At 37.7% G+C, this 15,290-nt stretch overlaps 1 protein-coding gene across 10 annotated transcripts in view; it reads right to left on the reverse strand.

Moving 5' to 3' along the window:
- The window catches only part of mcf2la (mcf.2 cell line derived transforming sequence-like a), a 108,261-nt gene that overhangs the window by 66,049 nt on the left and 26,922 nt on the right, over window positions 1–15,290 (reverse strand). Inside the window, exon 1 of one of the 10 annotated variants that reach the window (XM_037543513.1) lies at window positions 560–987. The exons of the other annotated variants lie outside the window; for them this stretch is intronic. Within the exon in view, the coding sequence (XP_037399410.1) occupies window positions 560–632 (73 nt within the window). The 5' untranslated portion in view covers window positions 633–987. Of the gene's footprint in view, window positions 1–559; window positions 988–15,290 lie in introns of those variants that run through there. 10 annotated transcript variants of the gene reach the window in all.

The raw sequence follows: 15,290 nt of genomic DNA on the forward strand, positions 1-15,290 counted from the left end.
ATTATGAAATAGTTCAGATTTGTACGATTTTTGAGTCCTAAAATTCAGTAAGTATGGGATCACTAATGTTATTAATAGTAAGCTAAATATAATTGGTTTCTGTAATAATGTATGTATTTAAAAATAGTGATACTATGTACTTGCTTACTTTCATTATTTCTGCAAAAACAGCCCACTTTGAATTCATCATTTTTCTGTGACGTAACAAAAACCAAGACGTTTACCTACAGGACCTTAGCCCCGCCCACTCATTTTGAAGTTAAAAGGAGTGTTTTATCCCAGATTGCTTTTTTGGATGAGGCACAATACAAGGCAGCCAATCAGAACTGACATTACTTACATATATCAGTCTTAAAGACTTATTGGATAGTCAGACTTACTGGACGGCCTGTTTAACTGTAAGTGACAAGATGTAAAACTGTCATATACACATGAATAAGGGCTGTTTTTGGTACATAAAACAATACATAAATTAAGCAAAATGCAGAAGTCAATTGTAGGATTCCAGTCTTTTAATAAATGAGTACTAAAGGTTTAGTCTAGTTTCTCTGTCTCCTACCTGTCATCACTTTGAGCTGTAGCCATAGTCGAGTGATGTCCTGGCAGAGCAGGGACACTCTGTTTAGAGCCATCACCACCGTCCTGGGACGCTCACGCCGCTCTTCAGGTGCCCCTATCTGTGGAGCTCCAGTCAGCCCTCATAAGCAGCTAAACACCGAGGAACACACACAGTCCGTCTACGCGCTTCACACAAGCCCATGCCGTCTAGCTCACACACATATGCGGATGGACAAACTCGGCCAGCTTCAGGTTACACCCCCACTGTTCACACACAGGCACACACACACACACACACACACTCATCTACAGGTATGCCTGCCTGAGGGCAGCCATGAAAACTGCCAGACGCAGTAGTGTGGCGTGTGTGTGTGTGTGTGTGCGTGTGGGGTTTAAGCTCTTAACATGCAAATACTCTTAACTCTCTCACACTCACACACAGGAGTTGCACACAGTAATCGTCCTGCTGGAGATTTGTGAGAGAGAGAGAGAGAGAGAGAAGGGAGGGGGTGGGGCACAAGGCCAAGTACTGCTACATGTCATTCTCCTCCCTCAGAGAGGGTTAATAATCAGCGGCCAATCAGGACACAGCCCAGGTTTTGAAGGGGCGGAGCAAAGACGCCATCTACAGTATGGAGGCAATACTGACACTCAAGACTGCACACAGACATACAAATGGAGACAGAGAGAATGCAAAACCGGAAGCACCCAAAAGACAAATAAGGTCCATGACAAAATGTTATCACTTGACAACAAAACATCTGATGTAGCAAGAAAACACTGTTTTCTTGCTTACTAAATATCATATTCATTGTTGTAAGTGGAGAGACTCTGCCCCTTGTTTTGATCTTTTCTTGGCTGAATTCAAACTTTATTACTCCTCACTGAGATATCTCAAATCTAAATGTGCTAAAAACAAAACCTCCGATGTTTCCAAATTCCTTTTGTTTTAAAATATTTGCTCCAGTGTCTTTATTTGCCTTACACTAATGTATTATTATTTACTTATAGTCCCATGTTTCTTTATTTCTCTGTTCATATTTCCTTTCAAAGCACTGTTCATTGTACCTGTACGAAACTTTGTACTTCAAATGTTTAATAATAAAAAAAACAAACAAACAAAAATATTAAAAAAAAAAAAAAATTTACTGTTTTGCTATACCATATATGTGCAATTTCAACGAATAAACATGAAAAAAGTTAAAGAATGAGTTTCCTTACAGCAAAATAAGACAAGAAAACGGTATCAAATTCAAATCACCCAATCAAAAAATAAAATAAAATAAAATTATATATATATATATATATATATATATATATATATATATATATATATATATATATATATATATTATCTCCTATTCTATTTATGGACACTAATAGGGTAATGAATGAATGTCAAGAGCCTAATTACACCTTGCATTAATGTGTAAAGGGGTGTTTCATTGTTTTTGGATATAAACTGGCCAGATTCCATTAACACTTGCTGCTAAAATGTGTCCCCGAATGTGACCAGATGAGATCTGAGTTTATTTTTGCATACATCATTTCTGTTTTACTTTTGTTCATCTACCCCCCATTACAATACAAGCCAACAAGCTTGGAGTGAGAGAAAGTTTGGGGATAACTAATGTCACATCTTTTGCTTCCTTGTTTCACTTCTCACCTCATACACTGTTTAAAAAAAAAAAAAAAAAAAAAAAAAAAAAAAAAGAAACTTCTGGGAGAGCTCAAAAGTTCAAGGCAACATGATGCATTAAGACGGAGTTTTCTTAACAGAGGATTTTGTAGTCGTTCTTTCTAATGTTAACTTGTTTAATCAACTTGTGTTCTTCCCACATTAGGCTGCTGAAACAACATTTTTTTCTGTTGCAATGTCCGTTAGAAGACACCATCAATCAGAATGATGTCCAGTCTAACCATGTTACTGAGATAAGTAACTCAGCATTAAGAGTTTTATCTAAGGACTCTTGGTTTTGTCCCAAGCAGAGAACTGACCCTCAGTCTGTTGGGTGGAGGGCCTGCAGAGTGGGCTTTCATTCCTTGCCCAGGCAAGCACAATGCTATCTATACCAGTAAGTAAGATTCCTAATGCTACATTAGCTTACCTCTATAAAGCAATTAAACCAGAACCATTCTGGATAAGAGTGTCTGGCAAATTCTGTGATACAGGTTTCTGTTGATATGAGTGTTTTTCTCTGATAAATTTCAGTTTTATTGCCAACCTAACACTGGATAATGAAACAAATCAAAATTTAAACAAATGAAAATGAGTAAGAACACTAGTAAGTTACAAAAGCAGCTGTTGAAAACACTCAAAACCTTAATGCATGTTGCCTTAAAATAGTGTTCTCTCATTTTTACATAATTTTTTTTTTTTTACAGTGTAGTGAGTTCTTGGCAGACACGTGCGCTCACCTAACTGTATACAGATAATGTGTTCTGTTTACATGCAAATATTAATGTGGTCAAGAGCTGTTTCAGACCACCCTCGAATGTGGTCTGACTACTACGATCATAAGCTGCTCAAATGTGCACGAGTGATATGTGGACGTGATCTGATCAGCGAAAACACAAGCTAATACAAGATGTAAAAAGGCTCTTAGAATCCACAGCATTCCACGATTTCTTTGTTTGTCGGAGAAATATTTTATTTAAAATTACATTATTGTTTTCAGCTTCTATGGGTTAATCTGGTTTGAATTTGATCGATAATTTTTTGAAGAAACTTTTTCATAATTTGCTTATGTTAAAAATACACACAATTGAGGACCTCTGTAAGTCTGCAATTAATCAAACCAAGTTTGTTTATTGCAGACTATAAAAAAGGATAGTTTAGATCTGAGATCTGATAGGATGAGCTGTGTTCTAAACCACTGTTCTGTTCATTGAATACTAGACAAAAATCTTAATGGTACACTAATGTGCTGGACTGTGACCATATAACTCAAGCTGTAACAACAATCATTTGTCTGCATGCTGCTGTTAGCTTGATATAGCATCTTAGACTTGTTGCTTTAAAAAAACAAACAAACAAACAAACAAACAAACAAACAAAAACCTTCTGTAAAGCTTGCCCAGCCCAGCAACGGATGCGATAAAGAGAGCACACCAAAGCACGGAGAGGTTAACTGTTCTCTTTCGTACACAATATTACAGTAACACGGTCAGAGGAGGTGAAAGTATCAGTATGTAATGATACCAACATTTGTGCATCACAGCCAGTCACCACAAGTATACTACTATAGAAAGGGGGAGAGTAGGGGAGAGATGGGGCACACAGAAAACTGCAGGGGGCCACTGAATTACCCCCACCCCTCACAACCACACAGAAAGAAGCTTCTAGAACAGAGGCGTTCTTATAGTGCCAGGGAGATCCCCAAACATTCCACTGTGAATGTCCCTGAGCCCTGCATTCACAGAGCCTGGGAACAAGAGACACACACACACTTTCTCTCTTACACACAAACACACACACTCAGGACCACCTGTTTCTCGTTGGAGACTGGTTGGCAAAAGCGTGCTGCAGTGAATTAAAAAGCTTTATAGCTCAGTGCAAAGCCTTTGATATAAAACCTTCAGCAAGATAGAGACAGAGAGAGATAGAGAGAGAAGGGAAAAAGAGAAAGAGTGAGGCAGAGAGAGAGAAATGAGGAAAAAAAGAGAAGAGGGAGAATGATGGAGAGCATGGGAGAGTCAAAGACTGAAAGAAGGGGAGCGAGGAGGGAGAGCGATGAAAGATGTTGAGAGAGAAAGAGTCAAAGACTGAGGGAGAGGAGAGAGACAGATGGAGAGAGAGAGGGAGAAAGAGATGGAGAGAAATTGAGGCTGGCACTCCAGCACTTTATCTTTTCATGACTTAAAAAATAGTTAAGATTAATATCCTATGCTAATCCTGTGCTAAGAATACTCAGTGTCACCTTCCAGTGACGGCTCTCAGCTCTCAGCTCACTTATTGTAACTATTCTTAGACAACGCCTTTCACTTTCAAGAAATCTCACAGACTGTGATTAGCTCTCAGGTCTGAATGCTATAATGCACTGTATGCTGTGTAGAGCATTAGTATAAATATGGAACAGGATTGCACATGATCAACTTAATACTAGTCTTGTACATATTATATTGCTACTGCAATAGGCACAGTGATGTATTAAAATCAGAGGACAGAGTGATATATAAACTCAGAGGACACACCTTTACCTGCTCTTTACTGATTTCCAGTCTTATCCAAACCTGACTGACATGTAATGCTGTAAGTGAACATATACATTTTGTTTGAATTAAGTTGATGGAGGTGATGTGTACATAACACAGGCTTCCACAGCTTGCAATTTGGTGGACAGGTGTCTCATCTTACACACTATTCTGGGAAGGGAATACTTTTCAATTGGTCAGTTGGGGCTGCTATGACTCACATTTGCATTATGGCCCATGTACTTAATACATCTTGTTCCTTCGATCCTCTAAAGACTTTACAGTTATAACCTGAACATCACTTTTTTGTTTCCTTATATTGTTTAACAGACTGCCTATGCAAGTCAAATGTTTAGCAGCCAATCAGTAGTTTAGATGTTGAAACAATCTGCTTATTGGCTCACTGATGCAAATAAGACTATTTCTTTAGGTACTAATAAGACTATGTCTTTAGGTACTAAAATACTAACTGGTTAAATGGTTTGATTGCATATTGTAAAGTAATCTAGTGCAAAGTATCCAACGGGCAACCCTTTGGAGGCCTGAAAGCCTTTAATAACCACTGGAAAAAAAAAACACGCCTACAATTTTTAGTTCAATTGATGGAAACAAAAGGGTTAAACGCCCAAAAGACAATTATACAATCTAATTTGTTTCCTTCCAGGTAGATATAGCTAAGCAAGCCGTCTCACTGGTGAGGCCTTTAGTAGCTGAATTGTTGTCCTAACTATTAAGCACCATCATAATTAGGATGGAACAGTAGAATCAACCAATCAGTTTTTGATTCCCAACAGGAGCGACCAACTTTGCGAGGAAAAAGAATGTTCCTCTACGTTTTCTGGATGTCCTAGATATGACACAGAATGCGAGTGATATCCTGAACAATACTATGTTGGCAGATGGGAAACGGTAGCAGGTCTATGCCAGGGCTCTGAGGCGATCACTGTAAAACTGTTAGGACGTAAAATATGTTTACAAGCTTCAACTGCTCAGCTTTAATCTAGAAAGATAAAAACACTCATGTGAAAATCACTGTTAGCTTTTCACATAAGGGTGCTAACTGAAACCAGCCTCAGAGCAGAGGTGTTTTTTTGCCTAGTTTTGACATTTATGGCTCAAACTGAAGGCCTAGCTGTAGTGTCTGTAGTTTGCCACTGACAATATTGTAATAATGATTCATTAACAAGATAAGATTGTGCAACTGTAGTAGTAGAGAAGCTTAAAGGACATGAGGCTAGAGTGGAGCAGCAGGCACCTGTTGTATGGGCATGTGTAAATTCATCATGTTGCAGTGTGAGTGAGTGAGGGAGTGCGAGCGAGCGAGAGAGAGAGAGAAAGAGAGGGTTGTTCATTCATTGCAGCACTCTTGAGTCTGAGGTGAAAGGCCGTAGACTGCAGGGTCAGTGACACAGACACTCAAACACAAGCTCTGAGGAAATCCCCTGCCTCTCTAACCCTTAAGATCTCATGTTCTACTCTCACATCCACCCAAACCACCCTGTACCTTTACAGACACATGCGCACTAACACCCATCCCAAAGATAATTTAAGAGAAGTTGGGGTCAGTTAAATAAAGACATACAATAGCCCTTCCTCTCCCATATCAATAACATTATCCTAGTGAGAACATGCTAGTTCCTCCAGCAGGCCTGAGGGTACTATATACATGACAGTATACATTACATCTGAGCGGTGTGGTATTGGTGGGAAACACTTGTAAGGAAACCAGAGAGTGGTGAGAGTTTCAGAGCAGTTCATCACCACTTCAGAATTTCAAAATGGAAAGCTGGGTTCCTCAGCTTTCTACCACACAAAACACAGGTACGGTGATTATTTTGGTAGCCATAAAATGCTTTTTTCATTTTCATTCTTTTTTGGATGAGATCCCTTGGAATAGTAAATGTGAACTGGATTTTCATCTTCGTAGGTGAGCAAGCAGGTCAACATATGTAAATCAGAGCGTGTGAGTGGTGCGTAGGGAAAGTTCTGTGATTTTGCTCGGAGCGTCAGTGCTCTCTTTCACTCAAACAGCTCCAGTATCGCTCCATCCCATGAGCCAGACAGCTCTTTTCACCCCAAACTGAACACCTTTTTGTGACAAGTGATGCAGCAGTGACTGCTACAGCTCACATATGATGGACATTCATACACAGTGGCTGTGCTCTGGAGCTGCTCACAGGCCTACAGACTGGAAAATCTCACCGATCACAACAAAATTCTACAGATATTACACAGAGTTAGTCTCATGTTGTCCAGTTTGCAGTGTGAATGACAAAGATTGTGTTTGATGCGTGTGTATTTGTTTACCCTCTGCAGTTTTCCAGCTTGTCATTGGGCCATTGCTTCAAGCCTTTATTTTCCAAAAAAGCTGTTTTTTCTCTTTGTTGTCTTTGTAAAGATGTGGATTGTTTTCACAGAAGGGGGTTTTTAACCCCTCCCCTTTCACTCATTATTGCTCGGTAGCAGCCCAATTCTAAGTCCTAGTTCACAGTTACTGGAAAAAATTTGATTATTAATTTAAAATAATCGAACCAGTTTCCATTTCACCAACAGAATGGCCACTAGCAGGCTGCAGAAAGACATGACAACATTAATGCAATAGGGTTAAAGATTGATCTGTATTGTTTTGATCAAAATAACTGGGTTACATGAGCACCTTAATTCATAAAGTTGGTGTTCCATGTTAAAAGTAACCATTTTTTGGCCCAATAAATCCATTTACATCAGTGCAAAACTATACAACTCCCCACATCTGAGATTCTAAACAAAGATCTTTATGTCCATTTAATGTATGTGTGTATATGTAGATTTATATATTGATTTATTTATAGGCCAAGTATGGCCTTTACACAGCATCTTTAAACAGTCTGCACTCATGTCATGTTTTCTCAGTACTCCAACTATAAAGCACTCACCACTTCTTATATGTCTGTTGCTTATTAAATACATAAACACTGAGACCAATTGATTTAATGGGTTCACACATCAGATTAGGCTTTAATTGTAGAATACTTAAGAAAATTATACCATTATGGACTCTCCTACAAATTATATATGAGCATAATTATAGCCGGGTCACCTTTTTAATGTGTGCCTCAAAAGCAAGCAGCACTTCAGCAAATCCCGTCACTCCCTTTGCCCACAAAACCTTCCCTCACAAACATGCGCCACAGTCCCTCCTGACTATCATTTTCAGCATCCTTGTTTTTAAAGCTCCTAATTGCAGAGCCTGGTTGCAGTATCTGTCTCCTCCAGCTACTTTCAGGCTTGAATGCACACACTGAAGAGGCTGCTCTCACACTGATCTGGGAAGAGTTTCACTTGTTTAAATCCTGAAGATCAAACAATTGTGAAGGCCAAAAGTGTTTACCCCTTCTCTACACAGGTTACAAACAGTTCAATCTTTGTTTTAACTCATATTTCTTATTAAGAAACACAATAAAAACAAAAGAAAAACTCTATATGCTGCATATATTTTAAATGACAAGAAATAGATCTAATTTTTTTAACTACCACCTTGAGCAAGCAAAAGAATGCACAGGAATGCACCTGAGACTTAAACTATGAAAGTATAGTCGTATATATAGTATAAAAGAGTATAAAAGTCTAACCACTGTGTAATTGGCTGTGATTTTAATTAGGGGTGGGTGATGAGGCAGAATACTTACACACTCACGATACTACACAATACACAGTACTTTCACAATACATGATATATTTCAGGATATTTTGACAATCACAATACACTAATAATGCCACATTTAAAAACTGCAATAAAAGACTTTTAACAGAATGATTTTTATTTTACATCCTGTGCTGCACTAAATCCAGTTAACCAAGGCTAATAATGCAGGATTTGGAATGAAACATGCAGTTGTTCAGGGTTCTTTAAGTACTGACGATATCCATTGTTTATCACGATACCAAAATTGATGCCGATGCTGATAAAATACTGCGATGTTGTCCACCTTTAATTTTAAGTATTATATATAATAATTGCACAAGACTTGCCAAGCAATTTAATTTGTTAACAGTCGGGTGGTAACAAAGAAAGATTATTCATTCTTCCATACAGTATATAAATACAGACCTCAACTGATGTGTGTGATCACATGCGAGCATAGCAAGTATTTTACAACTGCTTAAACTTGGTTTAGTCAAATCTTAAAACAGATGCTGGCATCTACACTGCTTGTGGCCATGCATGAAGAGGCCCCTAGTTAGCAGGAATAAATGTATAGCCCACTTTTTTCCAAGAGAAGACATCTTGACCATATAGCCGTCTTTCATGGCAGTACAGATCGAGTGCCAGGCCTATAAAGGGAAAATGCTAAAACCACTAACAAGAAATGAAAGGATAAGGTAGTGATTACACTGAATGGTTTCTCAGAAGCTTTGTTAGTCACATTAGTGCTTTTTTGGGGGACATATTCCATCAACAGGAAAGCAAAAGGGACTTTTTTTTTCAGGACTTCCTCTGAATGACCCAGTTGGGACATTTAGTACAAAAGCAGAACCAACAGAAACCAAAGAGGAATACAAGAAATGCACAATACATTATATAAATGCAACTATAAACAAAACCAAAAGTGCATAACTCTGGGCAGTATGTACTTTAATTAAAAAAAAAGAAAAAAAAAAGAAAAGAAACTTTGTCCACTTAAACCTGGGCCTGCAAAAAGAATATATCATTTTGTTTTAGCTGCATCTATTTATATGGAAAAAAAAAGTGTTGTACATGTTTGATGTGTTATTAACATAGAAAAAGAACGCAGGGCAGAATTATTAGCGAGTATCGCAGGAAACTTTAAGAAGCTCAAGCTTTATTCTGTGAAAATGAAACTCCTGCATTGTTCAGTCCATCAGACTGTTGTCCCCAGACCTTCACTAGAGGAATAAATGGAGATGCAGCTGAAGAAGTCTGTTCAGCTTTGGCTTTAAACAGTTCAGTTGCACTTTAAAAGGTTCTATATTTGGGTCCATAAAAAAAGCATGTATGATCTGAATTGGCTATTTCTGGAATCAAGACATTCTACCTAAATAAATCCCAGTTCAAACTCATTTGACAAGATGAGATGAGCCAGCAGTTTTAGAACACTGAAGACAGAAATTTCACAAGAAAGCTATTTAAAAACACAGGCCTCACATGGTCTTATCATGTGTCCTGCGATCTGATTCTAACAACAAATGCATCAAGAGACTAAACACACTAAATGTGCACAGTACTCGTCTTCCAGTCACAAAATCTGATCACATTTGGTCACTGGAGAGACATGACAATCATTGCTGTCCAAAGAAAATCATGTACGTCTAATTTTTGGCGATTTTTGTTTTTCAGTTTTACTTTACAGTCATTCAGTGATCGAAGATTTTCAGATGCTTTGGTTTCCATTCTTTCAATGAATCTCATCTCAAAAGAAGGAGTTTCTCTACATTGCAGTGAGAAAATTCTCTACATTGCAGTGCCCAATCCCATTTCTTATTTTTACCCCTACTCTTGTTTTTGAGTGTAGATAATATCTTCAATATATATAAAACTATAATATAATAATATAGTATTATTTACTAGTATTTACACTTTACAAGAACCTTCATAAACAATCACTATAAATGGGCATCATTCTAAAAACTGACTGCCCTTCTATCTGCACAAAGGCCTATACTGGCTCATAAGTATCCTTATCGTTCAATATTGGCAAACTGTGCTTTGACTGCTTGTGGCTATATTACTGTACCAATATTTGCCAGTGGTAGTCCATAGTAATGAATGTGTTCTATTGAAAGCAGCCAACAATTTCAGACAAACAAGTGGTAGATGACTGTCTTGGTAGCAAACAATATTAACTTGTACATATTAACCATTTGGCACCCTCTGCTTTACTGCTAGTGAAAAAAAAAAGAAACCTGAATATGTGAATGTATAAACAAACTTCACAGCTTTGCATGAACTATGTTGCTTTTGCAGGTGAATGGAACTGTAGTAAGTTAAGACAGTTAAAGTGTAGAATTTCGCAAAGTAACACAGAAAAAAAAACACACATGCATTTCACATTTAAATAAACACGGTTTTTACAGACCTCAAACGTTATATGGGACTTTTTTTATAAGGGAAAAATGAGAATAAATGAAATTTACTTCCAGATCAATTTGCTGCTGTAGGATCTGATGTAAACCAGTGTAAATACAGTAGTTTTGATTGACTGATGGAAGTAAAAATTACTGTATGGATTAGCTGAATGATGACTGTGAAATACAGTACTGTGTGAAAACTTTAGGCATCTAAGCTAATTTTTAAACAGTTTACCTCAGCAGTGAGTTTATCACAATATACATTAGAATAAAGTCGTATTCATAATTCAAATAAACATAAAAACAATAAAAAGTAAAAAGAATTTCTTGGATCCATATTTTTCCTTGACACCTTCACGGCCGCCACAGAGACTTGTTAATATCATCAACCACATCATGAGCACAATTTACTGAAGCACTGATTGGTCAAACCAGAGGCTTGAAAATGGTTAAACAAACATATATATATATATATAATTATTAATTGATATTTATAATAATATAATATTCTATACATTGTTTATTCAAATATTAATACTTTTCTGAGCAAATAAACAGATTTTGAAAATGTGTTATGGGTGCCTAAGAATTATGCACAGTACTGTATGTTGGGGGATGGGGATTATCCCTTCCTCAGAAATCTCCTTGTAGGTCGCAGACCCCACCTCCCTATATATATATGAACAATTAAAAAGTCATCAAATCTGAACAACTCTGTGAATTCTGACAAAAGGTGATGTGTTTTCATGTGTGGACAGTGGACCATTAAGTTCAAGTGATATCATTTTATTGCGCTGCAATCATAGAATAACATTTCATCTTCAAAAAATAAAATCTGTAAATGTAAACAGCGTTCTGAAACTGCAGTAGGACAATGCAATAAAACTTCAAAAGCCAGTGCTGAATGTCCTAAAATGCCTCCATAAAACTTGTGTCATCTGATCAGGGCTGGTTTAACATCCTGAGAAATACCCTGTTCCGGATCTTTATTTTTTTTTTTTTGTAATATCTGTGTCATATGAAGAGAGGATGATTTTTTAGGCCAGGCGCGTGACTGTCTGCAAAAAAGGAAATGGCCATTCATAATGGCCAGTTTCCTGCTGGGGCTGAAAGTCCATCCTGCATGACAGTCTCATGTTGAGCTACAAGCAGTTCCTCAACTAACATCTGTACCATTTTCCTACATGCAGGGCAACTAAAACTGGCCCGAGATCCGTTTATAAGCAGCCTTATCTGACGCAGATGAGTTCCTGTAATGCTACAGGATCAGGCACATCAGGCCAAGATTTGGTTACAAAGAAACATCAGCGTTTCTGAGGAATACGAAAGTACCGTGCTGTGACTCCAGAGCATATGACTGGAGCAGAACGCTGATGGAGCAATATTGAAAAACAAGCATGTTGGAGACCAGCTGAGATGTTTAACTTTTTTTGGGTTGGCACATCCTCTCCACCCCGTAAAATACCTCTCCAAATGACCTGGGTGGAGAGCATCATGTTCATAAATGCACGTAAGCATATGCTCCAGAAGTGTCTCTCTCACACGTATACAACACCATGAGCTGAAAAGTCACAGGCGACAATCTAAGTAAGATCCCAGGTGAGTTAATGGACCATTTAACCAGGACTGAAGAGCCATCATATTCAAACTCCTCTTATTAACACACAAAGCCTGGGTCCACAAAAGAGGCCCTAGCATTTATAAAACCCAAACACTATGGGTCTTTACTTAAAGAAGAATTCTGTCAGCATGTAATTCCACCCAAAAAATTCTGCAAAATTCAATGGTTGAGTGGTTTGATGTGAAATGGTGGAAATGTAGAAGAACTTACACACTCTGATTTATTTATAGTGGTGGTGAGAGGACAATGGTAAAGTAGTGATAAGAAATGATAAGAAAAAATTCTTTGGGGACTATTTTGTCTCACAACACAGCGCCTCTTTGCCATTCATTTGAATGGTTTTTTAAATTATGTTTTAGGCCGGATGCGTCTGAAAACTATCATAAAACAATGTCACTGTTATCATAACCATTTCATGTAATAACTGTGTGGGAGCTTTTAGAGTCAATAAACTCTTCAGACAGCTGGTTCCCATCACCACCACTGAGAACTTAGTACATTTCTCTAGAATAGAGCATTTTACATCAAACCACTCTGAGTGACTTTGTTAAACATTTAATTATGCTGAAATTTAGAAAAAGTCTCCAAAAAAGGGGCTGTTCATGAGGCTGCGTGACACCTACACTGGCCATTCATATGACCTACATAAACACGGTCATCTGAAAACACCAGCTGCTCTTTACACAGTGTAAACACCTCACACTGAATGGACCAATAGAAATGTCAAGTGTATTTTTCCTACTTCTATAAAGCTGCCATTACAGAGATAAAAATTTGTTACAAGAGCAATTATATAAATATGCTGTAATAAACATATGAAAATGTGTATAAATGGTGATTCCAACTGCTGTGAGCTGTCAGAATGATGCCAGGCTGACAACACCAGTGTGAGGTGACATACATTTTAGTTGATATAAGGTTGTTATGCTACATTCTGTGCAGCATTCTGCCAACCTGAATCAGCATTCTGCCAACCTGAAATACCAGAAACACATCAGCAAAGTCAGCTCAATCATTGCAACTTGGAAAGTGTCATAACAACCATATTTCAACTATATTCCAGTCTCTTAAAATAGAGGTCATGTCCTCTTGACTTCACGGTCAAATACAGCATTAATGACCTGACAGTAGATGGAATCACTGTTCATTAATGTCTGTAGGCTTATGTTGGTGTCAGGAATGTCTTATGTAATGTTTTGAATATCGTAACCAAAACTACAAAAGTTGACAAAAGTCAAAAAAAAAAAAAAAAAAAACCCACAATATCTGGATGCCAGAGAATTCAGATTTGCATTAATTTTACCTGATGAAAAATGGGGCCTTTAGAAACTGTTTTAGAGACACAGACACGCACACAGACGCAAGCTCTGTTTATTTGCCTTTTGTTTTGCTTGTTAGGTCCACAGAGTAAACAGGAAAAGAGGGTTCAACAGAGTCTGGGAGGAAAGAAAAGGATGCTTTAGGCACCTGTGTGACAATAACCTCAATGGACCCTTAACGAAGCCCCAGGAAAACCATGAGACATACCACAGCAGGACACTGTCTACCGCAGCCATGACAACATGTCTGCATGAACACAAAATAACAAGAAATATCCCCAGGGTTGGTCATTACAAGCAAAGCTGCATCAAATACATCCCTTTTCATAATTAAGGCAAACACCGCATTTCCTCTTAAGACAAATTCTTTATTTATTGTGGTTTCTGATGAAAGAATAGCAATCAGGATATTTCCTCTTTACTAACATTACATCCTAAGATGTTTGCTTAAGGGAGTGTCCTGCTGCTGCGCTCTCGCTCTCAACTTTCATCCCACTGTCTCTCTCTTAACTTTCATCCCACTGTCTCTCTCTTTCTGTTTAATACAAGCACTTAGATCAGAGCCAGAAAAATAGCTGCAGCTAAAGAAATGAATAACTACCACCAACAAAATTTTGTCTCCATCCCTTTTAAGGTAGGTCAGTTCACACTAGCGACAGTTAGCATTATTTGTTAGATGTTCTGCTGTGCTCTAGGAGTTCTGATGCTCTGGGGACACTACGCCCACTTTATCTTTTAAATCATCCAGGCCTGGCGTCTCTGTCCAGCATAGAGCCCCTGAGTATGAGTCACTGACCAGTACTGCAAATCGGGTGAGATTACACTTCAATAGAAAAATGACTTAAGGTTAGCAATTTTAAGACAGGCTGTAACACTTCGCATGAATTCTACACCCGTTCCAGTAGCCTTAGCATTAAACAGCCATCCAGTTACAAACCATTGCAACAACTGGTTCATTAAGACAGAGAAAATAACACTGAAACAGTCAATTCCACCACTACCTACTTAACACTGCTGAACCAGGACAAGAAACGGGAAAAATGAGAACAATTTGCCCTTTGCTTTATTACTGATTATCAGCCAATGGCAAACAATATCCATACATAGGTTTGTATATAATACAGCTGCACACTTCATGTGCAAGTTAGTAAAATCAAGTAACATCATTGCTGTCGGAAACAAATAATCTCCTAATATCTCCATTTTTGTTTTTCAGTTTTCGTCAATTTCATCAATTTCATGATGAACAGACCACAAGAAATGACCCAAAATGACTTGGAAAAAAATCTGGTTCCACTCACTTACATGAAAAGTAAAGTATCTTTTCACTTCTCATGTAAACTTGTCATTTTGGAGATTTGCAGTGATATACTAGGCTGCCAGTCCCTTTAAAATGCCACAGTAAGTCATTTTTATTATGTGCATAATGTAACAGTCTGAACTGTTATTTTTCTGTTATTTATCATCATTTTATAGTGCAGTGACTTAATAATCCAATTTCACTTATGTGATGATTTGGCTACCAGTTA

The sequence above is a fragment of the Pygocentrus nattereri genome, chromosome 12 (genome assembly GCF_015220715.1).
Source record: "Pygocentrus nattereri isolate fPygNat1 chromosome 12, fPygNat1.pri, whole genome shotgun sequence".
In the NCBI taxonomy this organism is placed as follows: Eukaryota; Metazoa; Chordata; class Actinopteri; order Characiformes; family Serrasalmidae; genus Pygocentrus; species Pygocentrus nattereri.